Source organism: Rhopalosiphum padi, chromosome 3 (genome assembly GCF_020882245.1).
Source record: "Rhopalosiphum padi isolate XX-2018 chromosome 3, ASM2088224v1, whole genome shotgun sequence".
Lineage (NCBI taxonomy): Eukaryota > Metazoa > Arthropoda > Insecta > Hemiptera > Aphididae > Rhopalosiphum > Rhopalosiphum padi.
Window position 1 is genome coordinate 55,536,297 of NC_083599.1, and position 21,852 is coordinate 55,558,148.

General features: G+C 25.1%; 1 protein-coding gene across 5 annotated transcripts; it reads right to left on the reverse strand.

Moving 5' to 3' along the window:
* Window positions 1-2,169: 2,169 nt before the first annotated feature.
* Window positions 2,170-21,827, reverse strand: LOC132925268 (uncharacterized). Of its 5 annotated transcripts, XM_060989680.1 has the most exons (8): window positions 14,972-15,143; window positions 6,509-6,711; window positions 5,740-5,940; window positions 5,368-5,509; window positions 5,231-5,307; window positions 4,925-5,146; window positions 3,376-3,565; window positions 2,170-3,293 (listed from the first exon to the last, which is right to left on the reverse strand). In XM_060989680.1, exons 4-8 carry the CDS (start codon window positions 5,402-5,404, stop codon window positions 3,268-3,270), a joined length of 552 nt encoding a protein of 183 aa, XP_060845663.1. In that variant the 5' UTR covers window positions 5,405-5,509; window positions 5,740-5,940; window positions 6,509-6,711; window positions 14,972-15,143; the 3' UTR covers window positions 2,170-3,267. The 5 variants fall into 5 exon arrangements, with proteins under 5 accessions (XP_060845663.1, XP_060845660.1, XP_060845661.1 ...); XM_060989677.1 differs by lacking the exon at window positions 14,972-15,143 and adding an exon at window positions 21,751-21,827 and having other exon boundaries at window positions 2,170-3,565; XM_060989678.1 differs by having other exon boundaries at window positions 2,170-3,565; window positions 6,509-6,674.
* Window positions 21,828-21,852: the final 25 nt, after the last annotated feature.

A 21,852-nucleotide genomic window follows, 5' to 3' on the forward strand; every position in this document is an offset into this window, starting at 1 on the left:
ATTTATTACTCACTTTTATTAGCTTATTAGTTATTACTACTAACTCGGTCTATCAGTCCGCTGTATGTCGAGGACAATGCCTACAATATTAATATATCGACAATGGCGTAATAAATGAAAATAATAGAAATGTAACTACCTACGTATATATAGGCGACGAACGATGCGTGACGAGAACGTGGGTATGCCAACATTTCTTAGTAAATTAATTACAATTCGAAAAAAAACAATTTAAGGTTTCGCGAGAATTCCATTGAAAATTGCAGGTGAATAATATGGTTGTCGTCTCATATACGGTTCATCAATTATATTTTCAATTTAATTTTCATTATATTTGTAATACTTGGTGAATGCATATTGTCAGTTCGTTCAATCTGCACTAAAATAAAGGGAATTTGATCTCGACTAGGTTTTTTACGAAAATAGATCTACATTGTTGCCAGTTGAACTGACTAGTTAATGAATAAAACTTCTGAAAAAATATTAGAATTCTTCATGAAGTTTATCTACTTTAAAATGACTTACCTGCTCTTTTGAAAAATTAAACTAATATTAAAAATTTAATAAAAAATTTAAATAATAATATTAAAAATTTTAAAATGTGAACTAGACCGTTCTTCTCTATACAGCATGTATCGAGTGTATCTCGTAAATAACTGGGTCTTTATAATAATGGATGTGTTCAATTTTAATTCAAATCAACGTATACAAGAAACAATTCCGAGCAAAGACGGTCAACCTTGTTGATAACCTTCGTTAGGTTGAACTAATAATAATATTAAAATAAATCATTACTTGTATTAAAGCAAATTTCACGATGATTTCAAATATTTTCTCAATTTTCTGACATTTCATCGGAGAAATAGGTTAGATAATAATACAATTGTTAAAAATACTTATAATTTTTGAACAAATGCAAAATAATTAATACGCGTTTAGTGCGTTATTGATATAGGGAACGCTTGGATATCTCTTTTACACTATTGTCTAACATACCAATGATCTCTTGCTATGCAACACGCACATATTTACACATCAATAGAGAATTTGCCTACATTGAACTCCTTAAAATTGGTTTGTATCGAATTCCCTTAAAACTAAAATAAAATAAATATTAATAAATCTTAATTTATTTAGCACGATACCGTAAATACTAATTTATGACACTTTTTATTTAAAAAAAAAAATAATAATAATAATAATAATAAAAATTCTTTTTTTGTTCAATATTGAGCAGTGACCTGCAATGGTCAGTAATAGAGAATTGGGTAGATTAGGAATGGTACGCAATGCAATGAAGCTATTAATGTATTATGTTTATGTATATATAATATATAGGAATTAAAAATGTTTGTACTATGTTTTCATAGTCAAAAATCTTGAACATTTAAGAAAAAGTTCCTTATAAGTTGTTCTTACAGAAATTAAAATTATTACATATGTCACAATAGCCAATATTCTTTTAAACGTTTAAAGACTTTAAAGTTGGAATTTAGAAATTAAAAATTCATATGATCTCAAAGATATACAATTTTTTTTATAGATAAACTTCATACATTTTTCATTTTTATATCTATACGGTTTGAAATTTTCATATAATGTTTGTTAAATCCTTAAATAATTTATATTGAAACATTTTTTAACCAATAAATCTAAAAAATATATAAACATAACTTTTTTGAGACATTGCAAGTTCAAATTTGAACGAAATTAGATATTTAACCTAAATAATAATACAGAAATATTTAAGTACATTATGTTTTAATATTTTAATCGTATATAACTATTATATTTATATATTTATTTTATTTTTTTGTATCCATTATATTTTGATATAATTCACTACAAATGATAATACGTTTCAATATCAGGATATTTTTAATTTTATTAATTATTACTCGAAACATAAAACTGCATATTATATTATGCATTATGACCAATATGTACTCTGTAAGAAAGAAATTTAAAATTTATGCACATTTTTATCCGTGTTCTCATTATTTTTTTGTTGTCTGTTTTTAATATGCGTTTCTCTTCTTAAAGCTGTGGCATTCATTCGAACTCCTTCTCTGTGGGTTTTCTTTACAGATGGCCGTTGAGATGTTTTAACTTCCACTTTATCTTTGTTTATCAAATCGGATATAATACTGTCTTTGGGGCTATAATTAGAGATAATAGTATTAAGTAAAATAGAAATCAATTATTATAATTATTATTTATATTTATATTTTAATAATTGATTATTCAAATTTTAGATAATATAAATTTCAGGTGGGTGTAAAAAATGTATTAATTTTATTAGACTCATGTCCGTAAAACAAATTTTTCCCATTTAATGTACGATTTTAATTGACTATAGGTAAGGACACATACAGTTTATTATAAATCTAGAAATGATAAATCGTAATTTAGTCAAACCTTATAACCATATCATTTATCTGTTCCACATCATTAAGTATAATTTTCTCTTTATTATTTGTATCTAAAGGCTGCATTAGATTAAAAACCGATTCAAAATTCTCGGGCACCAACTCCATTTCTTCACGTTGATCCTCGGTATCATGTGATTTTGTAGATATTATATCTTTGTTTTTAATATGCATTTCTCTTCTTAAAGCTGTAGCATTCATTCGAACGCCTTCCCTATGGGTTTTCTGAACCTCCGGCCTGTGAGAGGTTTTTAACTCCATTTTATCGTAATTTGTTAAATCAAATATAAGGTCGTCGATGGATCTATTTGGGTCGATAATAATAATACTATCAGGTAAAATATAAAGCATTTATTATCATTTTTTCTTATAATAGATTATTTTGTAGTTGAACAAATTTTAGACGTTGCCAAAAAATTTTTTTTTTACTACATACCTAATTAAAATATGCAAATAGAGACGGGTAAAGTTTACTATAACTTTCAATAAACGATGGCGGCGCCGCGGAAGCAATGCGAAAGCAGTCCCGCGGCGTCGTTGGTTAAAACAGGAAAAAAAAAAAAAAAAAAAAAAAAAGTTTACTATAAATATAATAATGATAATGAATCGCAATTTCTCACGAACCTTATAACTAAATTCTTTGTAAGTTCCGAATCATTTAGTATGTTTTTCTCTTTGTTATTCGAATATAAAGGTTTCGTAAAGTTCAAAATATGCTCCGCATCTTTACATTGATCCTCCAAATCGAGTGATTTTGTAGGTATTATATCTTTTTTAGGCCGAGTTGCGTTTATCACTATCGGATTAGCTATTGTAGTGGTAGTGACTACCGAAATAATCACATCTTCTTTTTTGACCGTATCACTATTAATATTGCTTTTATTAGGTAACGGTTCCGGTTCTTTTTGCATTGTTTGCGCAGATGTACTTGATTTGACCATGTTACCTGGCATATCCGTTTTTTCTGGTGTTACTAATGCACTATCGTCATTTCCTTCCATCGACTGAATTTCCTTTTGGTCCATTGAATGCTGGGTCACGCGTAGCACTTTGTTCTCCCCGGATAATTTTGGCAATCGACAATTTGACAGTATATACTTATTATCAAATCCTCTTAGAGATCGCATACGAGATAACTATTGAAAATCAGCACAAATATAAATAATTTAAACAATACCAGTTGTGTAATATTTTAATGAATTATGTTTTAGTTATGTACTATTTTTTTTTTTTTTATTAACAAAATGGTTATTTTCACCTTTGATAACAGTATTTTATAAAATGTTTACTATAAATAAATTGTGTACAATGGTACCAATAATTAATGTGATTACATAATGAATTAAATTTAAAATAATATATTTTAAACTAGATAACATTTGCTTTATTTAAATTATCTAATGATGTGTTAACTGATCTTAGTTACTTATTAGGTTAAACTTTCATATTACTTTTCGTATGAGCAGATAGTTAATTACTTTTTATGTGCCTTTCCAGCACTAGAAATTTAGTCTTAGTGCCCCCTTAAATCGTTTAATTCAACTTAGCATTTATTTATTTATAACTCTTTTGAATCTTTTTATTTATTTAAATACCTAATGTTTTTAATTAATTATTGCTTATTATTATTATCTATTTAAACATTAAGTTGTATAATTATATTTTATTGTTATGTTAATTGTACTATTAAATACTTTTGTTTAATGTTATAAGCTATCTGTAAACTATAACTACCAACTTATCAAATATATAATTTTGTACCTATTGCCCATTTAAATATAATAAATATAAAAATAAACTATAAATATGTTAATATAATATACAGAGCGACTCTTTTATCGAACACCAATCATAATTATTTTAAAATCTATGTTTTTTTACATAATATCCTGTCGAAATTACACAATATATTTTTAAATTTTTTTATTTTTTTAAATGATAATGTTTTTAATTTCATATTCTGAAGCAAAATATTTTTGGAGTATTTTATAGGTAGGTACATAAAAATAAAAATTTGGATGAATAGTTTATGAATTACAACTTATAAGTATTTAAAATATTGGTTAGCGGAGCGAAGAAGTAAGAGGATTCCCTCAAAAATGTTGGTCTACTACTTCGCTTACCTAAACTTTAAGTACTTAAAATAAAAAGCTAAAAAAATTAATAAATAACTAATTCATAAATTACTCATCCGGATTCGGTTTTTATGTATTGAAATACCATAAAAAATATCCTACTTCAGAATTTTTTTTCAAAAACGTTTATAGATTTTTAAATAATAAATATTAATTGATAAAAAAATCACCCAATATATAATATCATACATCATATATATTTATGTATAATGTATATCATTACAATTTTAACTTAACAAAAATGTTACATTATGACGTGTTTAATTTTAAAAATATCGAGATTTTTATGCTTATGACAATAATGTTTTAGTTGGTTTATTAACAAAATAAAAATACAATTTTGATATGAATTACACGAACTTGTGCTTCATTGATTGAAATTTCTTTTGAAGAAATTATCCATAATACTATATTTTCATGAATTACTTCACATGCACTCCAATACATGTAATAATTTTGTAAATCATTATCAAACAAACTTGATAATGCAAACGAATCAATTTCGATTAATTCTCCTGGCTTATTAATATTTTTTAAATTTGACGTCAAATTGTCCAACATGATATTTTCATAGCGATCCAACTTAAAATGTAACATTGTCAATGATACCAAATGTATTTTAACTAGTATTTCATACTTTACACATGTACGTCAATATTAATTTACCATCTTGGGCGTTAAAGGCTTCGGAAGTACTTGAGTAGCTGATATTATAGAACACCAAGTGTATTTCCATAGGGGAACTGTTAATATTAAATAAACAAAATCAAATGGATAACTATATAATTATATTATTGAGTTACCATTTTCCCATTGTACGATGTTCACTACCATTATCATGTTTAGTGCCCCAATGAAAATGAAAACTTGAAAACTCGTATGGATACTGTAATATAGAACCACTCAAAGAAGGTCTTGGTCCGGAATATTCGGCATCAACATTACCTTTGAATTTAAAATAAAATTAATAAGTATATTATTTTTTATTCTATATTTAGAGAAATCTATATATTATTATATTAACTATTAAGAATTAATTATATACTATTATATTATAATATAAGATACTCAGTTAATATGATACAATTAATATAAAATCTTATTACGATTAGTTTTAGTTTATTACTAATTGTTAACATAATTAGTATTATTGATAAAATTTGTTTAGTACCTACATGTCATTCCTATATTTCTAACAGACATTTTTAAAGGTATCGTCTCTGATTCCGACCAAATTAATGGTGGAAGAATAATTGGCGTTGCATTATCCAAATCTATGTCCAATGGAGAAGAACTGTGTACCCAAGAATCGATAAATCTTGAGACCTTCGGTTCAATTGTCGTGAAAGTCGATAACGCAGTACATTCATCTTTATCTATATGTAAACAATTTAAAAATTAAAATTAACTCTGATAAATGGCACATCATAATGGTGTAATAGGCACTTGTATTTTTTTTGCAGACGACCATTTTAGTTTTTATAATTAGTACTTACAGAGTTTAATAAAGTTATACAATTATAAGTTTTAATAAATTATCAATAATATATGTACCTAAGTACCTGTTTCCCTTCCTATGTTTTAGAAAACAAATTGTATAAATTGAATAGAAATGTATAAACAAAAATGTTGTCACGGTAATATATATATACGTATTTATTTTAACTTACCAATTTAATATACTATATATAATAATTACAACTTAAAATATGTTATATATCTTGTTTTTAACCATGAAACAAAGTATTTTTTATTACAATATATTATATTGTTTTAATTTACAACGAAAAGTTCATGTATTATCGACAAAAATTAAAAGTAGTAACTCGCAGATTGTAGGTCTTTAACTTTAAATTTACTTCATTATGCTCGAAATATAAATTTAGCAAACAATTAAATAGGTAGGTAGTGGTAATCAAAGTTGTTGCTAAGTATTATACTTACATGCAGTGGCACCGTAGGTAGTCAATGTTTGCAATTTTTTGCATGGAAATTATTCATAATTCATCTGTAAACTACTACCATCGTTCACCTCCAATTTTCGTAATACAAATCCTCTTCAGACCGTCTTCTACTATTCCTGATCCAAGTTCTAATAGCTATAACCGGCCTATAAGGAATACCATCATCTAGCTTCACATATAACTCTACAAGTATAAGGTTTAAGGATAAACAATTATAATATATAACTTTATATTCAACTATTATTAATTAAAAATGTTGATTCATTTAGGTTTTAAATGTTGAAACTATAAATCAAAAATCAATACTAAAATTGAATTAATTTTAAAATGTGGCTTGGTATACCAAGTATAGGTATAATATAGTGATCTCTAAAATAAACACACCTTGTTATATTCGTCCTTGGAAAAATTGACATATTATAATCATGAAATTTATTTTTTTTTAACAAATAACAGGATCCACATATTTTATATTCAATTTTAGATCAGTATTTTTTTTCCATCTTTACATAATATATATGTTAAATGTTTAATTGATCAGTAGATCAGCAGTTCAGCAAATTAGAGCTTATATTCGATTTTCAAATAATTGGTAGATACAAAATTATTTTATAAGAAATATTTAGGTCGTACCTATATTGATTTTTACTAGGTATCTATTAAAAACTGATTTTATTTATTTGATTAGAGCACAGCAGCATTATATTTCAGCTATATAACTAAACAAATAAAATTACTATTGAGTGGCCTATAGGATACAGTTTAGTCGTTGGGCTAGAATTAATACTATACTTATTACTCACCTTCCTATGATATACTATTAAGTTATCACATTTAAATAATGTAATGTATTTAATGATAAATTTCAACGTGATACACATTGAATACACCTGCAGTTCTCGTCTAATCACTGAAGTTCAATAACAACGTCAGACATAATTAATCGCTTGGGAATAGGTACTACGGCTTGCGAGTCGTTGTCGTTTTATTTATATTTGTTTTTTTTTTTAATTCACCGCTAATAAAAATAATTAAGATTATTTAATTTATCTTATGGTTAATGGATAAGTCATTATTTTTCCCTATTAACTAATTTCAATTAATTTTTTATTTCCACTCATTTTTAGCTACGAAGTTTAAAATATAGGTACATATTAGATAGGTTATTTATATATTATCAACTATTTAACTCAACCTTTATTTTTCTATATTTAAGATTTTCATGTTCAATATTTTAGCGATTTAATATTCATACAGAGTTTTGCAATCTCAAAAAAATATAACTTCATATCTTATATTTAACTACGAGTTGTCTATTTAATTTTACATTACAATTAAATTATAATAATATAATGGACTACTATAAACTATTTCAATGAATTTTATTAATAAGTAAGAACTTTATAAGTTACCTAAAGCCTAAAAGTAACTAAGTAGAAAAATTAATATAATTATTTATAAGTTATAAATTTATAATTCATGTAAGTGAATAAGTAATAATAATTGTATACATTTGATAAGTGATAAAACTAGAACTAATTCAGTCAATATTTTATTTTTTATTTAATTCATAAATGTCTCTATAAGTTATAAATACCTATTCAGTGTTCTGTAAGTTTAATATTTACCTTAAAAATCATAGAGTAACTCTATGTATTTGGTAATCTATTTTAAACGCCGTCAATCGCCAATTGTTATACCGAATATAATAATTTATAAATGTATAGTGTTTTTTTTTTTCAATCATATCACCAAATATAGAATTTAGACAACTGGACAGTTTAAGGATGTTAGTTACATCTTACATCATTTGGACTCCCTAACGAATACAAAATATTTGTTTTAATACAGCACGAAAAACTTATAAAGATCTTTAAAATACATTTTTATTTTTTAAATCTTAGATATGAATTTTTAACAACAAAAACAACGATTTTGACCAAATTTGTTATAAATTATAATTCTACCTTCAAACGCTAGTTTTTTTTTTTTTGTAGATTTACATATAGGTAATTAAACTTTTTTTATATTTTTATATAAATTAGTGTTTTGAAAATTTTACCATGTATAAAAAATGTTGATATAATTACTTAGTGAAAATTTTAAGTTACAACAGTAAGTTATTTGTTTAAGGGTTTTAAATTACAACAAAATAAATAAAACAATTTTATTGAAAAGTACTGAACTTTCTTTTGGTTCATGATATAAATGCATTTATTTATGTTCTATAGATGTATCAATGTTTTGAACAACTGAACATTTCATTACGTAATGGTCGTAATGCGTAGGAATTATAGGTAGTACAATTTATAATATACGTATAACTTTTATGGTAAAAGTTCCCACAGTTAATGTTTTTGAATTATACCAAAATACCACCTAATGAATATTGTTGTTCAAAATACCAACTAGATCCAATTCGCTACTAAAAATCACCCCCAAAGTTGAAAATCGACGGATTTTACTGCCTTAAAAGATGATGACTTTAAAAAAAATACAAATCATTGTAAAATCAATACAATCATCACTTTAATTAGAATTATAAATTAGCAACTATAATTAGGAAACGGCTGTCGTAGAAATGAGGTAATATTTCGTATGTAGATAGATACCTACCTAAGTGTAGGTACCTGCCAGGGCCGAGCCTAGGGCCTGGCAAGGTGGGCGTCTGCCAGGGGCGCAAAATATCGAGTAGGAGTGGGGGCGCAAAATTTGATATCATAAAATTTGAAATTAATTTTCATACACGACGATCGACGATGGCTGTTATTGAATGGTATCGTAAAAGGAATATTATATTTTATTTATAATAATGTAAAAAATATTAATGCGTTTCCCATGCCCGACAATTATAAAAATAGAACAACTATGATATATTATGTATATAAAATGGTTATCAGTTTTAAATCGACCAAAATAATATTTTCAAAGATTATATTAAAGTATTGAAATAAGCTATACAATATACACACATACAATCGTATTATTATATTACAAATTACAATAATAATTATTCGGTTATTTTACAATAGACATTCGATTGAATGACAACGCGCATTACGTAGTTATTCTGTGGTTATACCTACCTAATCTACGCTCTTAAACAGTGAAGCCTGAAATAAAACAAGATAATTAGGTAAATATTCTAATAGAATATATTTAAAATTTAACGATTATGAAAAATTGTTAGCATTAATATTGTATCATTTTTCCCATTATTTTTTCATTATTATTTTATTCGCACAAATTTGCGTACTTTTGGATTAAAGGACATCAAAACACTATTTTTTTTTTTTAATTTTAAGTTTATTGGTGTATTATTGTAGTTAACACAATGAAAAATGTTTTGATTAAAATCCGAAGTTAAAAAAATGATTATTTAACCAAATAATGAGAGTATAATGAGTAGATGGATAGCCGCGTGACGTCATAGTGCCGACGATCGAGCAGCCGCCTATGTTTTACGCGTAAAAGTAGTTTGATTTACACAATGATATTAATAACTTAAAATTGATTTCAGAATTTTTTTTTCATAATCCGAAGTATATTTATGTGCTTAAGACGATGGTGTGATTTAAAATTGAATATATTTGTTGTTGCATACATATTATAAATTATAATTTAGTAAAATTATTGAGTTCACAACTCGCATTGTATTGTTGCGCAAACCAAATTTTACGAAATTGACTATAATAATTTTATCTTTTATAAAAAACTAGAAAGTATATCAAAATTATAATCACACCAGTGTCATTAACACAAAAAAACACTTAAGGTTACATAAAAAAAATTTAAAATCATTAATTTTTTTATTTTGTGGGAGCGCAAATTTTTATTTCTCCAGAAGCGCCGCTAATGATCGGCCCGGCCCTGGTACCTGCTCTGTACTCAAATGCTTATTAATTTCAAAGTTCTATAGGTTCGTCGTTTACAACTCGTCTCGTCGGCTTTCGTACACGCAGCAGTGTGTGCCATGAGACACTGATGATTTTTAGTTTTAGAAATTGATCCGTGTGGTTTTATGTGGTTACTAGTTAGGCACCCATTATTCACACAGATGATCACGTTTCTGTTTTAAGTACTAAAAAGATACGTTGCCACGTTGGTTTAACTTTTGAAGTTAGTAAATTGGTCTAATTTATTGGATATTCTATATTGCCCTTACTTAACACACCTATACCAATGGATTGCATTTAATTTATAATCCACATTCATCTAGGTTGAGATAAACAAATGTGAAATTGGCACTTCAACTATTTAATGATCGTCTAGCTTAGATTACCTATTGTAGTAGTACCACTAGTACCACTCGTTCTTGTTCAACTAAGCTAGTTTTATAGAGATTCTCGATCAAGTATTTAATTGTGCTGTTCACGTGGCATGTGTAGGAGTGAATAAAATAGTAGATAGCCATTAATACTAAAAAATACTATATTAGCTATTATACTATTATCGTTGTTTCTTACTGTAAAGGTTTGTTTTCTGACAATCTTTATTGTTTTGAACAATTTTACGATACCTAATATAAAACATTTCAATTATAAATTATTTATATAATTTATGTATGCATGGTATGCATAATCAAATTAAATTGAAAGCTCCTACCTACTAGACAAGCATTGTTACCTATACAAAATTTTAAAAAAGGTTATGATTATTTTATTTGCATATTATGACTTATAAATTCTTCTTCTGTGGATTAAATAAGAAATTTGAACAATTTAAAATGTTCTAAAATTAATTATGCATATATTTAAGGTATACATTAAAGAGCAATAAGCCAATAAATAACTACCTATATTATGCTAATCAAATGAAATATTCACAATAAGTAGGTAATGCGTTAAACATATATTATAATCAAAATAATTAATTAAATTTTATAAGTTATAATCAAAATAGATGATCCAAGAGTAAGTAATATTGAATAATTGATTAGGTACTAATCAACCAATCAAGATGTATTTACCAATACTATAAAGTAATGATTATTAATATTGACATCTTTTTAGGTTGAAACAAGGATCATAAACTATCATTTGATATAATAGAAAAAATCTTATAGACTATTATTAATAATTCTTACGTATTAACATTAATTACTACCTACTGGTTATGTCATATTATGGGTTAATTCAAAGACATAGGGAGCAGTTAAAACACCTAAGAATAGGGTTGAGCACTAGTGGTGCTAATCTAAGCATGCTCAATACTGCATAAATGCATATCTTACATAATATTATAAAGAATTTTCTAATATGTATATTGAATATTACTTGATATAATGGTATATGTTTTTAATATTGTATTTTTTCTAAATAACCTCGAGATATTATTCATGTAAAGTTGTAATAATTACTCTACTAATAAACGATAAGTACATTTAATTACAAAATAATTAATATTCAATTATGTTAACTGAACTGTATAAACTTTAGTGATTAAATAAAAATAAATTACAAATTATTCTATATAAATTATAAAGAGTAGTAATAATATATATAAAATTTAAATACATATATGTTAACATTTCTATTAATGTTCCATTATTTTATAATAAGACAATAGAACAATTTTAAATTTAAATTATTTAGTGTTATACTGTTATATTGTTATTGATATTATTAGTTGTTATTTTTTACAATGTCCATATGAATAAATAAATAAAAATAGTTATTACAATATTCCCTATTGAATGTACTTGATACAATGTACATATAGAATTTAAAAAATGTGTAATATTTTCAATATAAATATTTAATTAATTATTAAAAATTTCCTATACATTTTTTAGCAATACAGTAGAACCCCTCTCGTCCGCCCTCGGCTGGTCCGCCACTCCGGTTGATCCGACCATAGTATTATCGATATGAATACATTTGGATTTTCCAATTTATAGTAGATATATACAATTAATTGCTAGTATAATATTTCCTTTATCAGGGTTCTGTATATTCTGATAATCCGACCTTTTTCGCGTTCCGACCACACCCCCAGTCCCGAAGGTGACGGACTAGAGAGGTTCTACTGTAGTTTAAATTTCAAAATTATTTAACTTAACTTTAAAAAATACTGTTCAATTTCAATCATCTCAAATTACAATTGTATTGATTATTTCTTTATTTTTAAATATTTTTTAAATGGCAACGATTAATTTTTGTTTACTATTTGTAATAACCGATATTATTTTTAAGAAAAAGTCACTGACTAAACAACAATAACAAAAAAAAAAAACATTAATCGTTCAATAAGCAACACTAACAACCTTTTTGTATTTTAATTGACACAATATTACAGCATACCACACATAGTGTAATGTAATTGTAATATGTATATATACCAAACCAGTAAGATGAAAAGTATTTCAAATAATGACAATAATTATGCACACATGATAATATGACTGAAAATAACAAATTATTAGGTATATCATTGCTATAACCAATGTCCAATACTATTGTTTCTCATGCTTTCTAAACATAGTTATTATCTAATTTAAATTTTGTTTGTAACTTAATCAACAACTAATATTTAAAAAAAAATTTTATTGAAAACAGTACATAATATTGTATTTTAAAGTAACTACATAATATTTTTTTTTAATTTCATATAATTATTATTTATTAAGTAAAAAAGTGAATTATACAAATTGAAAATAATAAAAATAATTGATTAAGTTAAAATATAATTTGTTTTAAAAATTTAAACAATTTATTTAAAAATTGAATTTGATTATATGAATGATGAAGAATGGTTGCAACACCAGCTACCATTTGTTGGTAAACATGACGTAGTGTTACGAGATTGGTTCAAACATTAAAACTATTAGTTTTATTTACGGTAATATAATGCATAATGCATATCATAGGTAATAACTAATAACCAATAATTAATTTCTTTAAACAATTATTTTTATCCATGAAAAATTTATACAAAAATACGATTGTAATTTTTTGATAATTTTAGTAAAAAAATTAATTTAATATTCAATATTTTTTAAACCTGTTTATTGCTTATTATACTGATGCTTTAGTTCCCTTTTACTTAATTTGACATGACAATTTTATGCCTTGCTACATTTCAAAAAGGGTGACTTAACTAGGCAATTAAATACATATTATATCATAGTTAATATTTTATTATTATAACTACTGACATTTTAATCAGAATAAATACATTTGAAAAACAGGGGAATTGCTCTGCTATGTATATTAAATTTGAATTCAATTATAAATGTCTATAATGTCACTGTCATTTTGTTAAAGATATTTTATTATACGTTTAAAATTTAAATTTCTATTACTTATAAATAATTTATTTTTTTTTAACAGTAATACAGCAGGTTAAACTAGTTTTGATCAAAAACAAATCACATATCTTATACAATAATATATTATTACTTATTAGTATCTGTATTTTGTTATTATCTAAAAGTCAACATAAGACATATTTCAGATTGGTTTGAAAAGATTTAAGGTTTAAATAGCTTTAAAATATTTTGAAAAATGTGATGTGTATGGAGAGTAATAATATATCATATATATATTTGAACATTTTCAAATCCCCCAACAATAATTTTTTTTTTTAATTACAATGCAAAATTACTATGCAATATCTAAACTCATTAGAAAATTGATATTTTTTTATCTTATATATTGTCAAAACTAAACTTCAAGTATTCATAAAAGAAAATTGTGCTTTATTATTTTTGAGGCTTGAATCTCATAAAAACATTAAGCAACTTATAAAAGTACTGTAACTTTACTTATATTTACTTTTAAATAAATAACCTAAAACTAAAATTGATACTTTTAATGTGATAAGGACTGAAGAATATCCAAACATTCCAAACTGTTTCAATACACAGACTATCAAAATACATATTAAGGATATATCTTTGCTGTCCAATGTTAAATTGTTCATTTGGGAAATTTTTTTCTATACTGTACTGAAGAAAATTAAATTTTATTTAAGGTCAAGAGTGACTATCGATTGTCTGAATAGGTTATCATATCTCTATGAATCTATAATTATGATGATGTTATTAATATAATTGTAAAACAAAATGCGCGATTAAATGTACTATTTATTTAATGTATTTGACATGGTTATTAATTTACCTAAATATATACATTTATATAAAAAATATAATAAAGCTATAAACATTTCTACTACTCAGTTCATAGTGTTAGGCAAGGGCAATACAGAGGAACAGTAAGAAGGACGTTAACAATTTAAATACCTAAGTCTATGTTCTGTATACCGACTTAACTAGGTACATATACAAAAATATAGAATAAATCGAATTAGTCATTAAACGATGACTGCATTCAGTACCTAAGTATCTACTCACTTCTGTCTTCAATCATATAGCATAGCTAATGGTTAAATATTAAATTATTAAATATAAAGTAAAATTTTAAATATTATAACGCAGACATACCTAGGTAATACACTTGTTAAGCGAAGTGTATCATTAATTTATGAAGTATTGACGTCTATAAGTGTAATTGTAATTAGTAACACAAAATTACAAAATACATAAGAATATTTATTATCTACAAGGTAATATCAATATTACTTTTTGTTTTTTAATATTTATTTTATAAACACGACGGCTGAGATAAAACGTGATAATGGAGTTGTGATACGGTAAGTAATCAGCATTCAGCAAATTAATTTAATTAAATAAATCTGTAGCCTGTATTAAATTACTAGGTAGGTATACTACATTACTACCATTTTAATTGGTACCTTCTTAATATACTTAAATAACATTTATTTTTTACCTGTATTCAATACCTATCGTACATGTGTATGTGTAATTGCATAAAAAAAGTAAGGGCCTTGAAACTACTAGATTCTGAAAATCATTTTATAGACAACTTTTTATGCATTCGGCCATATCATTAAATCTTAAATGATAAATTATCACTTATTTGTGTGAATATTGTACGTAGGTACCTATGTCCTATACAACATTAATATAGTAAATTAACATACAGGAAACTATTTTAATTTTACTCATACAGACGAATGAGGGACGATTCTACTTCAAATAGTACGTCATAAACACATAGGTAACTTATATCACTCGCTCTATTATTCTGAAAAAAATATTCGAAATTTCAACAGTACTTAAGTACTAAGCATTATTTTGAATCTAGATTCTAATTTCTAGATAAATATTTTGGTAATCATGTAGTAAAATGTAAATATGCTACCTGCCGGCAAATTGTTTCCTATAGGAAAGTACCTACGACAGATCTGTTACACTCTTACTCTGTAAATATAGACAAAGTAATACTATAGAATTAAATAGAATAATTAGAGACAACCATTAACGACCTAAATCAGCGGTTTCCAACCATTTTTGTAAAAAATCTTTGAGGCACAATAATGACCAATAGCACACCTATATACGTATGTTGTATATACGTTTATTTATTTTTAATATCTGTTAAATAATACCCAATAATAATTATAAATTTTAAAATGTTAATAAGTAGGTAACAAAACATAAAAATTAAAACAAAACCTATTTAGTATTTTTTTTTTTTTATCGAATGTTGATTTATTCAATTATTATTATTTAATAATAAATTGTAGCTATTAAATAACAAATAAGTTAATTATTTATTTGTATTTTTAATTATAAGTAGAATAAGTGTATAAAGCAAAAAGTAAATTATATAAATTGTTAAAATTTCATTTTTTTATCCAGATTAATATTGTTGTATCTATTTTCTTTTATATAGATACATTTGTAGTTATTTTTTAGCAACACTATTTATATAAAAGAGAATAGCTAAAGTACATTATTATTAAAACTAGGTATGTAATTAATTAGTTCGCTGCTGATTTATTATAATTCAAAGAGACTTTGACTCAGTACAAAAAAATTATAACAATTTGGAAATATGACCTCTAAGTACTAAGTACCTAAAAAAAAAAGTCAAAAATCGGTTTTGAATATCTGAACTATATATTGAAGAAGAAAAATAAGATGAGCATTCAAGGTGAATCGCCCTGTATATAAACCATATATCGCCTGATTACTTTTATTATTATTTATTACTTATTAATTATTAAATATTATAGCTGCACGTCTGCACGTTGCACGACAAACTGCGCGCAGTGCGCACGCTATTAAATCGTAAAACTATAATAGTAATAAGCTAATAATTAATTAATAATAATAGACAATAGTATCAATGACAGTGTTAACTTCTAAGGACGTGGGTGTTGATAAAAAAAAAAATACATAAGTATATAATATTATACAGAACGGTTCTTATCGTAATTGAAACCTACGCGTAATATACAATAATACACTTACATTGTACGAGTATTATAGTGTATTCTGTATTTCTGATACGTGTGTGCTCAATCAGCGATATTATCCTATAAATGATATAATATATATTATACGCTACAGGCAATATAGAAAATATATACATATATAGAAAACGCGAAACACTGAACTCTTCTTTTACACATTAAATTCAATGCAATTCATCATATATTAAATTTATTTAATACATTTAATTATTCATAACGGCCCGATCATCGGTGATACGTGTCGACCTCTGGTACGGCACGGCTCATATCACCCATATTAAACCCGAGCATAATAATATCATGTTTCATATTATTATTTTTTTTATAAATAAATCGAATAGCGATAGACTATTCTATAATCAATAGTAATTCTGTATACGCCTTCCGGTCTTCAATTTTTTAGATTCTGAACGGAGTGATAAATGATGATTTATTTTTATTTTTTGTATCTGTCATCACGTTTTGGAGTAGTAATAGTGTTATGATTTTTTACTTCAGCCCCGTTTTTAAAATGAAATTGAATTTAGTTTGTACTTTGGGGGGGTCAAAAGAAAAAAATGTCCAATAGTTTTTGTTTTAGTTCAATAATTTTTACCAAATATTTACATTAGAGTTATCTATATTTAGGTACGATTGAATTTTAAAAATATAACGATTTTAAAGTTTTAAGCTATTTATAGACAATTGAAATTTTTGATTTTGATTTTTTTTTTTTTTTGAAATGCCGATAAAAAAATTGCTATTCCGAAAAATCTTTAAAATATAATACAAGTTATTATAAGTTGTACTTATTGTAGTAAAAAAAATCAAAAATTATTAGTTACAATTTTTTTTTATAAACGTAAAGGTCAAATGTTTACAAAATATGACAAAATCGTGAAAATTTGCAAGGAAATTTTAAGTCGAAAATTTATAAAATGTTTGTGATTTATACCTAAGGTTAAAAAACTCAATATAAGGTTCTCCTTAAGTATTTCTTCAAATAACTGTAAAAAAAAACTCCAGCGTCAATAATATAGAAAAAATAAAAAATATTATGAGCGTATGAAATTTAAAATTTTACGAAATCGCGTAAAATAACGATATATCCTAAAACGATTTAAGATATTTGTTGTTATTCACAAAGTATAAGTCGTAGAAACACTTGAAACTTTCACCAGTAGTTGAAGATTGGCATTTCCTTTATATACCTACATAATTTTCTTTTCAAAATATTTCACTAATTGTTATCCTAGTTATAGGCGTTTGAAATATTCGATTTTTTTTTACCTTTCCGTATGGAAGTATGCAACCCGTTCCTACTTGAAAAATAAATTACTTGTATCAAAATAAAATATATCTCCGTTCAGAATCGTTTTTTGCAAGCAATAATGATATCTATCATGATAGATGCATGAATTCAAATTTAACATATCCATAATAGTAACACATAGGCATTCAACATATGTGTGTGTGTATGTGTGTGTGTGTGTGTGGAGTCCCTGGACCAGGCTTCATAATATAATGTGTAAAAAGAATAACATCAGTGATATCATGAAATATTATAATAATATATTATAAAATCGTATCGTATAATTATTATTACTTGTATATTAAGAATTTAACAAAAAAAAAAAACGTAGGTATCAATTACCAACCATGTATATAATAATGTATAGTAGGTAACTAGTAAGAACACTCAAAACTCCGGAAACAACTTTTTTTCTGAGTATCATTAACTCATTTTGCGTAACACGCTAATTCCACTTACTACTCTGTTATAATAATATAAGACATATAATAGGGAAAAAAAAATTGATTCGCCAACCATAACGGTAAATTCATGATTTCGTTTACAGTATTGTTTATGAATAATGATTATACTAAATGGTTTAAAAGTAGTGTGGTATACACTACATTAACATAATGTTATTATATTTATTATGTTTAATATTTTTTATATATTATTATATTATACTGTATTAATACAATATTTTATTCTCGGTATAAACTTTGAACTCTGCAGGTAATCAATTAAAAATACAAAATATTTACAACAGTTTATTATAATAACTAATTACTACTTACTAATAACATTTAATCTAATCTAGATATGAAATATCAAAAGTTCGATTCAGTATACTCTGTTAATTTCTATAGGTACCATAATAGTATAAATATAGTGTAAACCAGTAACACCTCAGAATCACATAATACAATTTATATGAATGGATAGGTGGTTGGATTTTATTATACACTTTAATGAGTAGCCATTGTTTAATAAATAATTATTAATCATTCTCTATAACTTAAAATTGCTTATAAAAAAAATAAATACATACGTGAGAATATCCAACGTCGTTAAAATTTTAATACTATAGGTAGGTACATTTTTTTATTCAAGTAAAAAAAACTTGGAGAAATCATTTTAATTTTTAAAACTTTTTTATTCGTTTTTCCCAATTATAAAGAAATATAATACTGGAACACTTTTGACTTCCCAAAGTACTAAGTTAGATTCACTTTTTCTATATGCAGAAAGATATTGATGCAATTTTTTCTAATTTTTGTAATTATAGCTAGGGGTAGAACAAATTATGAAAAATATAATATTAAATTTTCAAATCTTAGGTATAAAAAAAGTTTTTTGAATATCTTAACTAAAAAATAACTTCTAAATTTTCGTGATTTTGACAAAATTCCTCAGTTCTAAATTTAAACGCTTATAAAAGAATATTAAAATATTGTTAATTTGTAAATGAAAATCTTACAGGAATTTTATATTTAATTTTCAATCTTTGTTAACCAATTAAAAATTGTTATCAATAATAATTGAAAAAAACCAAAAAACTATTTAAAACGTCTTGATTTTAAAAATGTTATGTATAGGTACAAATGATAATATAAACATTTAGTGAAAATTTAAAGTATTTATATAGTATTTCGTTATAAAAAAATATCAGAAACTGTTTAAGGGTAGATATATAGTTATTTTACCGATCAATATCTGATGTAAAAATTTTACCTGCTAACACTCAGAAAAAATATAAATGTGAATTTTTTGAATCTTTTTTTTCTTATTATAATAAATGGAAAGATTTATAAGAATTATTGATTACATTTTAAAATCTATTATATATAAAAAGAAATACTTTTAAGAATTTCTAACTGCAAAATAATTTGTAAATTTTGTCAAAATTCTAACTTTGAACTTTGATAAAAAAAAATACTGTTATACTATGTAAACCACTATTATGAGGAGCTTCGTAATTTCTTTAAAAAAAAATTTTATATAATTTTTCATGCCTATAAATAACTTAAAAAGAGTAAAATATATTTTATTATCATGTAGGTACCCACAGTAATTGTATAGTAGCTTATTAAGTATTATTTGGTTAAAATTCCAAGAATCTACAGATATTCGTTTTTGAGTTATTATACACCAAAAGACAATATCGAAATTATCGATAACTAGTAAAAAGTAAAAAATTTTGGTGAATATTTTGACTTCTCAAAGTAAAAACTACATAATTTTTTTTATCAGTAATAATCTTAAAATTGAAGATCAGAGAATTTTTCAACTATACTTATCGTGTACCTAATACACACACACACACACACAAGACACAAACATACACACGCATTATTATAATAGCATTATTGTTAAAGTTAAACTAATAGTTACATTTAATAATGCTCCGCTCAGAATCTCAAATTAAATAATTAACCTCGTACCGCAAACTATATATATTTATACATTATAAGTACTCATCGGCCATCGCTCATTTTTTTTTTATGTACGATCGACTCTCGATCCGATAGGCATTGACATAAGTATAAGTAAATACTCAAAATAAAAAAAATAGTATAATATAGTTTTCCTAATTCCAATAATATTTTCTCACGACTGGTATAGTATATTTATTACTAGTCGTCTCTTGTCTATTCGACGTCGACTCACTATGTTCAATGTTTTTAACAATACATTTCTTAAAATTATATCTACGCAGGTAACCTACCTCGCCATCACTGAATAACATAGTATGATATTTACTACCGGATGATTCATTTAGTGTAATACATTCATTATTTCTAAAAATGTTTATGTTTTTGAATATTATTTTGTTGTAGGTATCTCTACCGATAATTTTAAGTCGTTAAAAATAACATTTTTTTAAATAATATATTTTACAATATTTTATCGTTATCATTTATTACATTTTTATTTTTTTAACGACAACACATGCATTTTTGCTCTTCATTTTTCAGAAAAGAATATTTTTGGAGTATTTCGATCTTCGATGCATGGAATATATTCAGTTTGAACTAGTAGTTTATGAGTTGCATTTACAAATAATTTAATAAGAACCAACACAATGTTAGTTCAATACTCCACTCGTTTAAAATTTAAATACTATTATAATTTATAACTTATGAATTACTTCATTACTTGTACAAAATGTTTATATAGATCGGATCGAAATACTCTAAATAATATTCTACTTCGAAATATGAAATTATTAATTAACAATGTATACGTCGACAGATTAAAACATTAAAAAATGATAACGATAAATAATAGAAAAAAACATAATTTATTCCTAAACTTGTGTAAATTTATGACTGCAAATTATTTAATGAGTGTTTTACGTTAAATCGATCACCCCGTATAATATATATATATATATATAATACTTCTGAGAAGTATATTTGCTTTTGTTATTTTTTTTGTTGTTGTTATAGTAGTGGTGCTACACTGGTGCGTACATGCCTCACGGTAAGAAACTTAAAATTAAAAACATATATTGTGACGCGCACGGTGTACGCGTCGTTCATATAATAGTGATGATGATAATAATAATAATAACATTATGTATGTCCGTCCCTCTTTTGTATACATACACGTCGTCTCCGGCACCACTGCCGCCACTGCTGCCACTGCCACCAACGCCTGCTTACCAAAGGTCGAACGACTACGCCGGATTACCGCGACCGTGGTGAAAA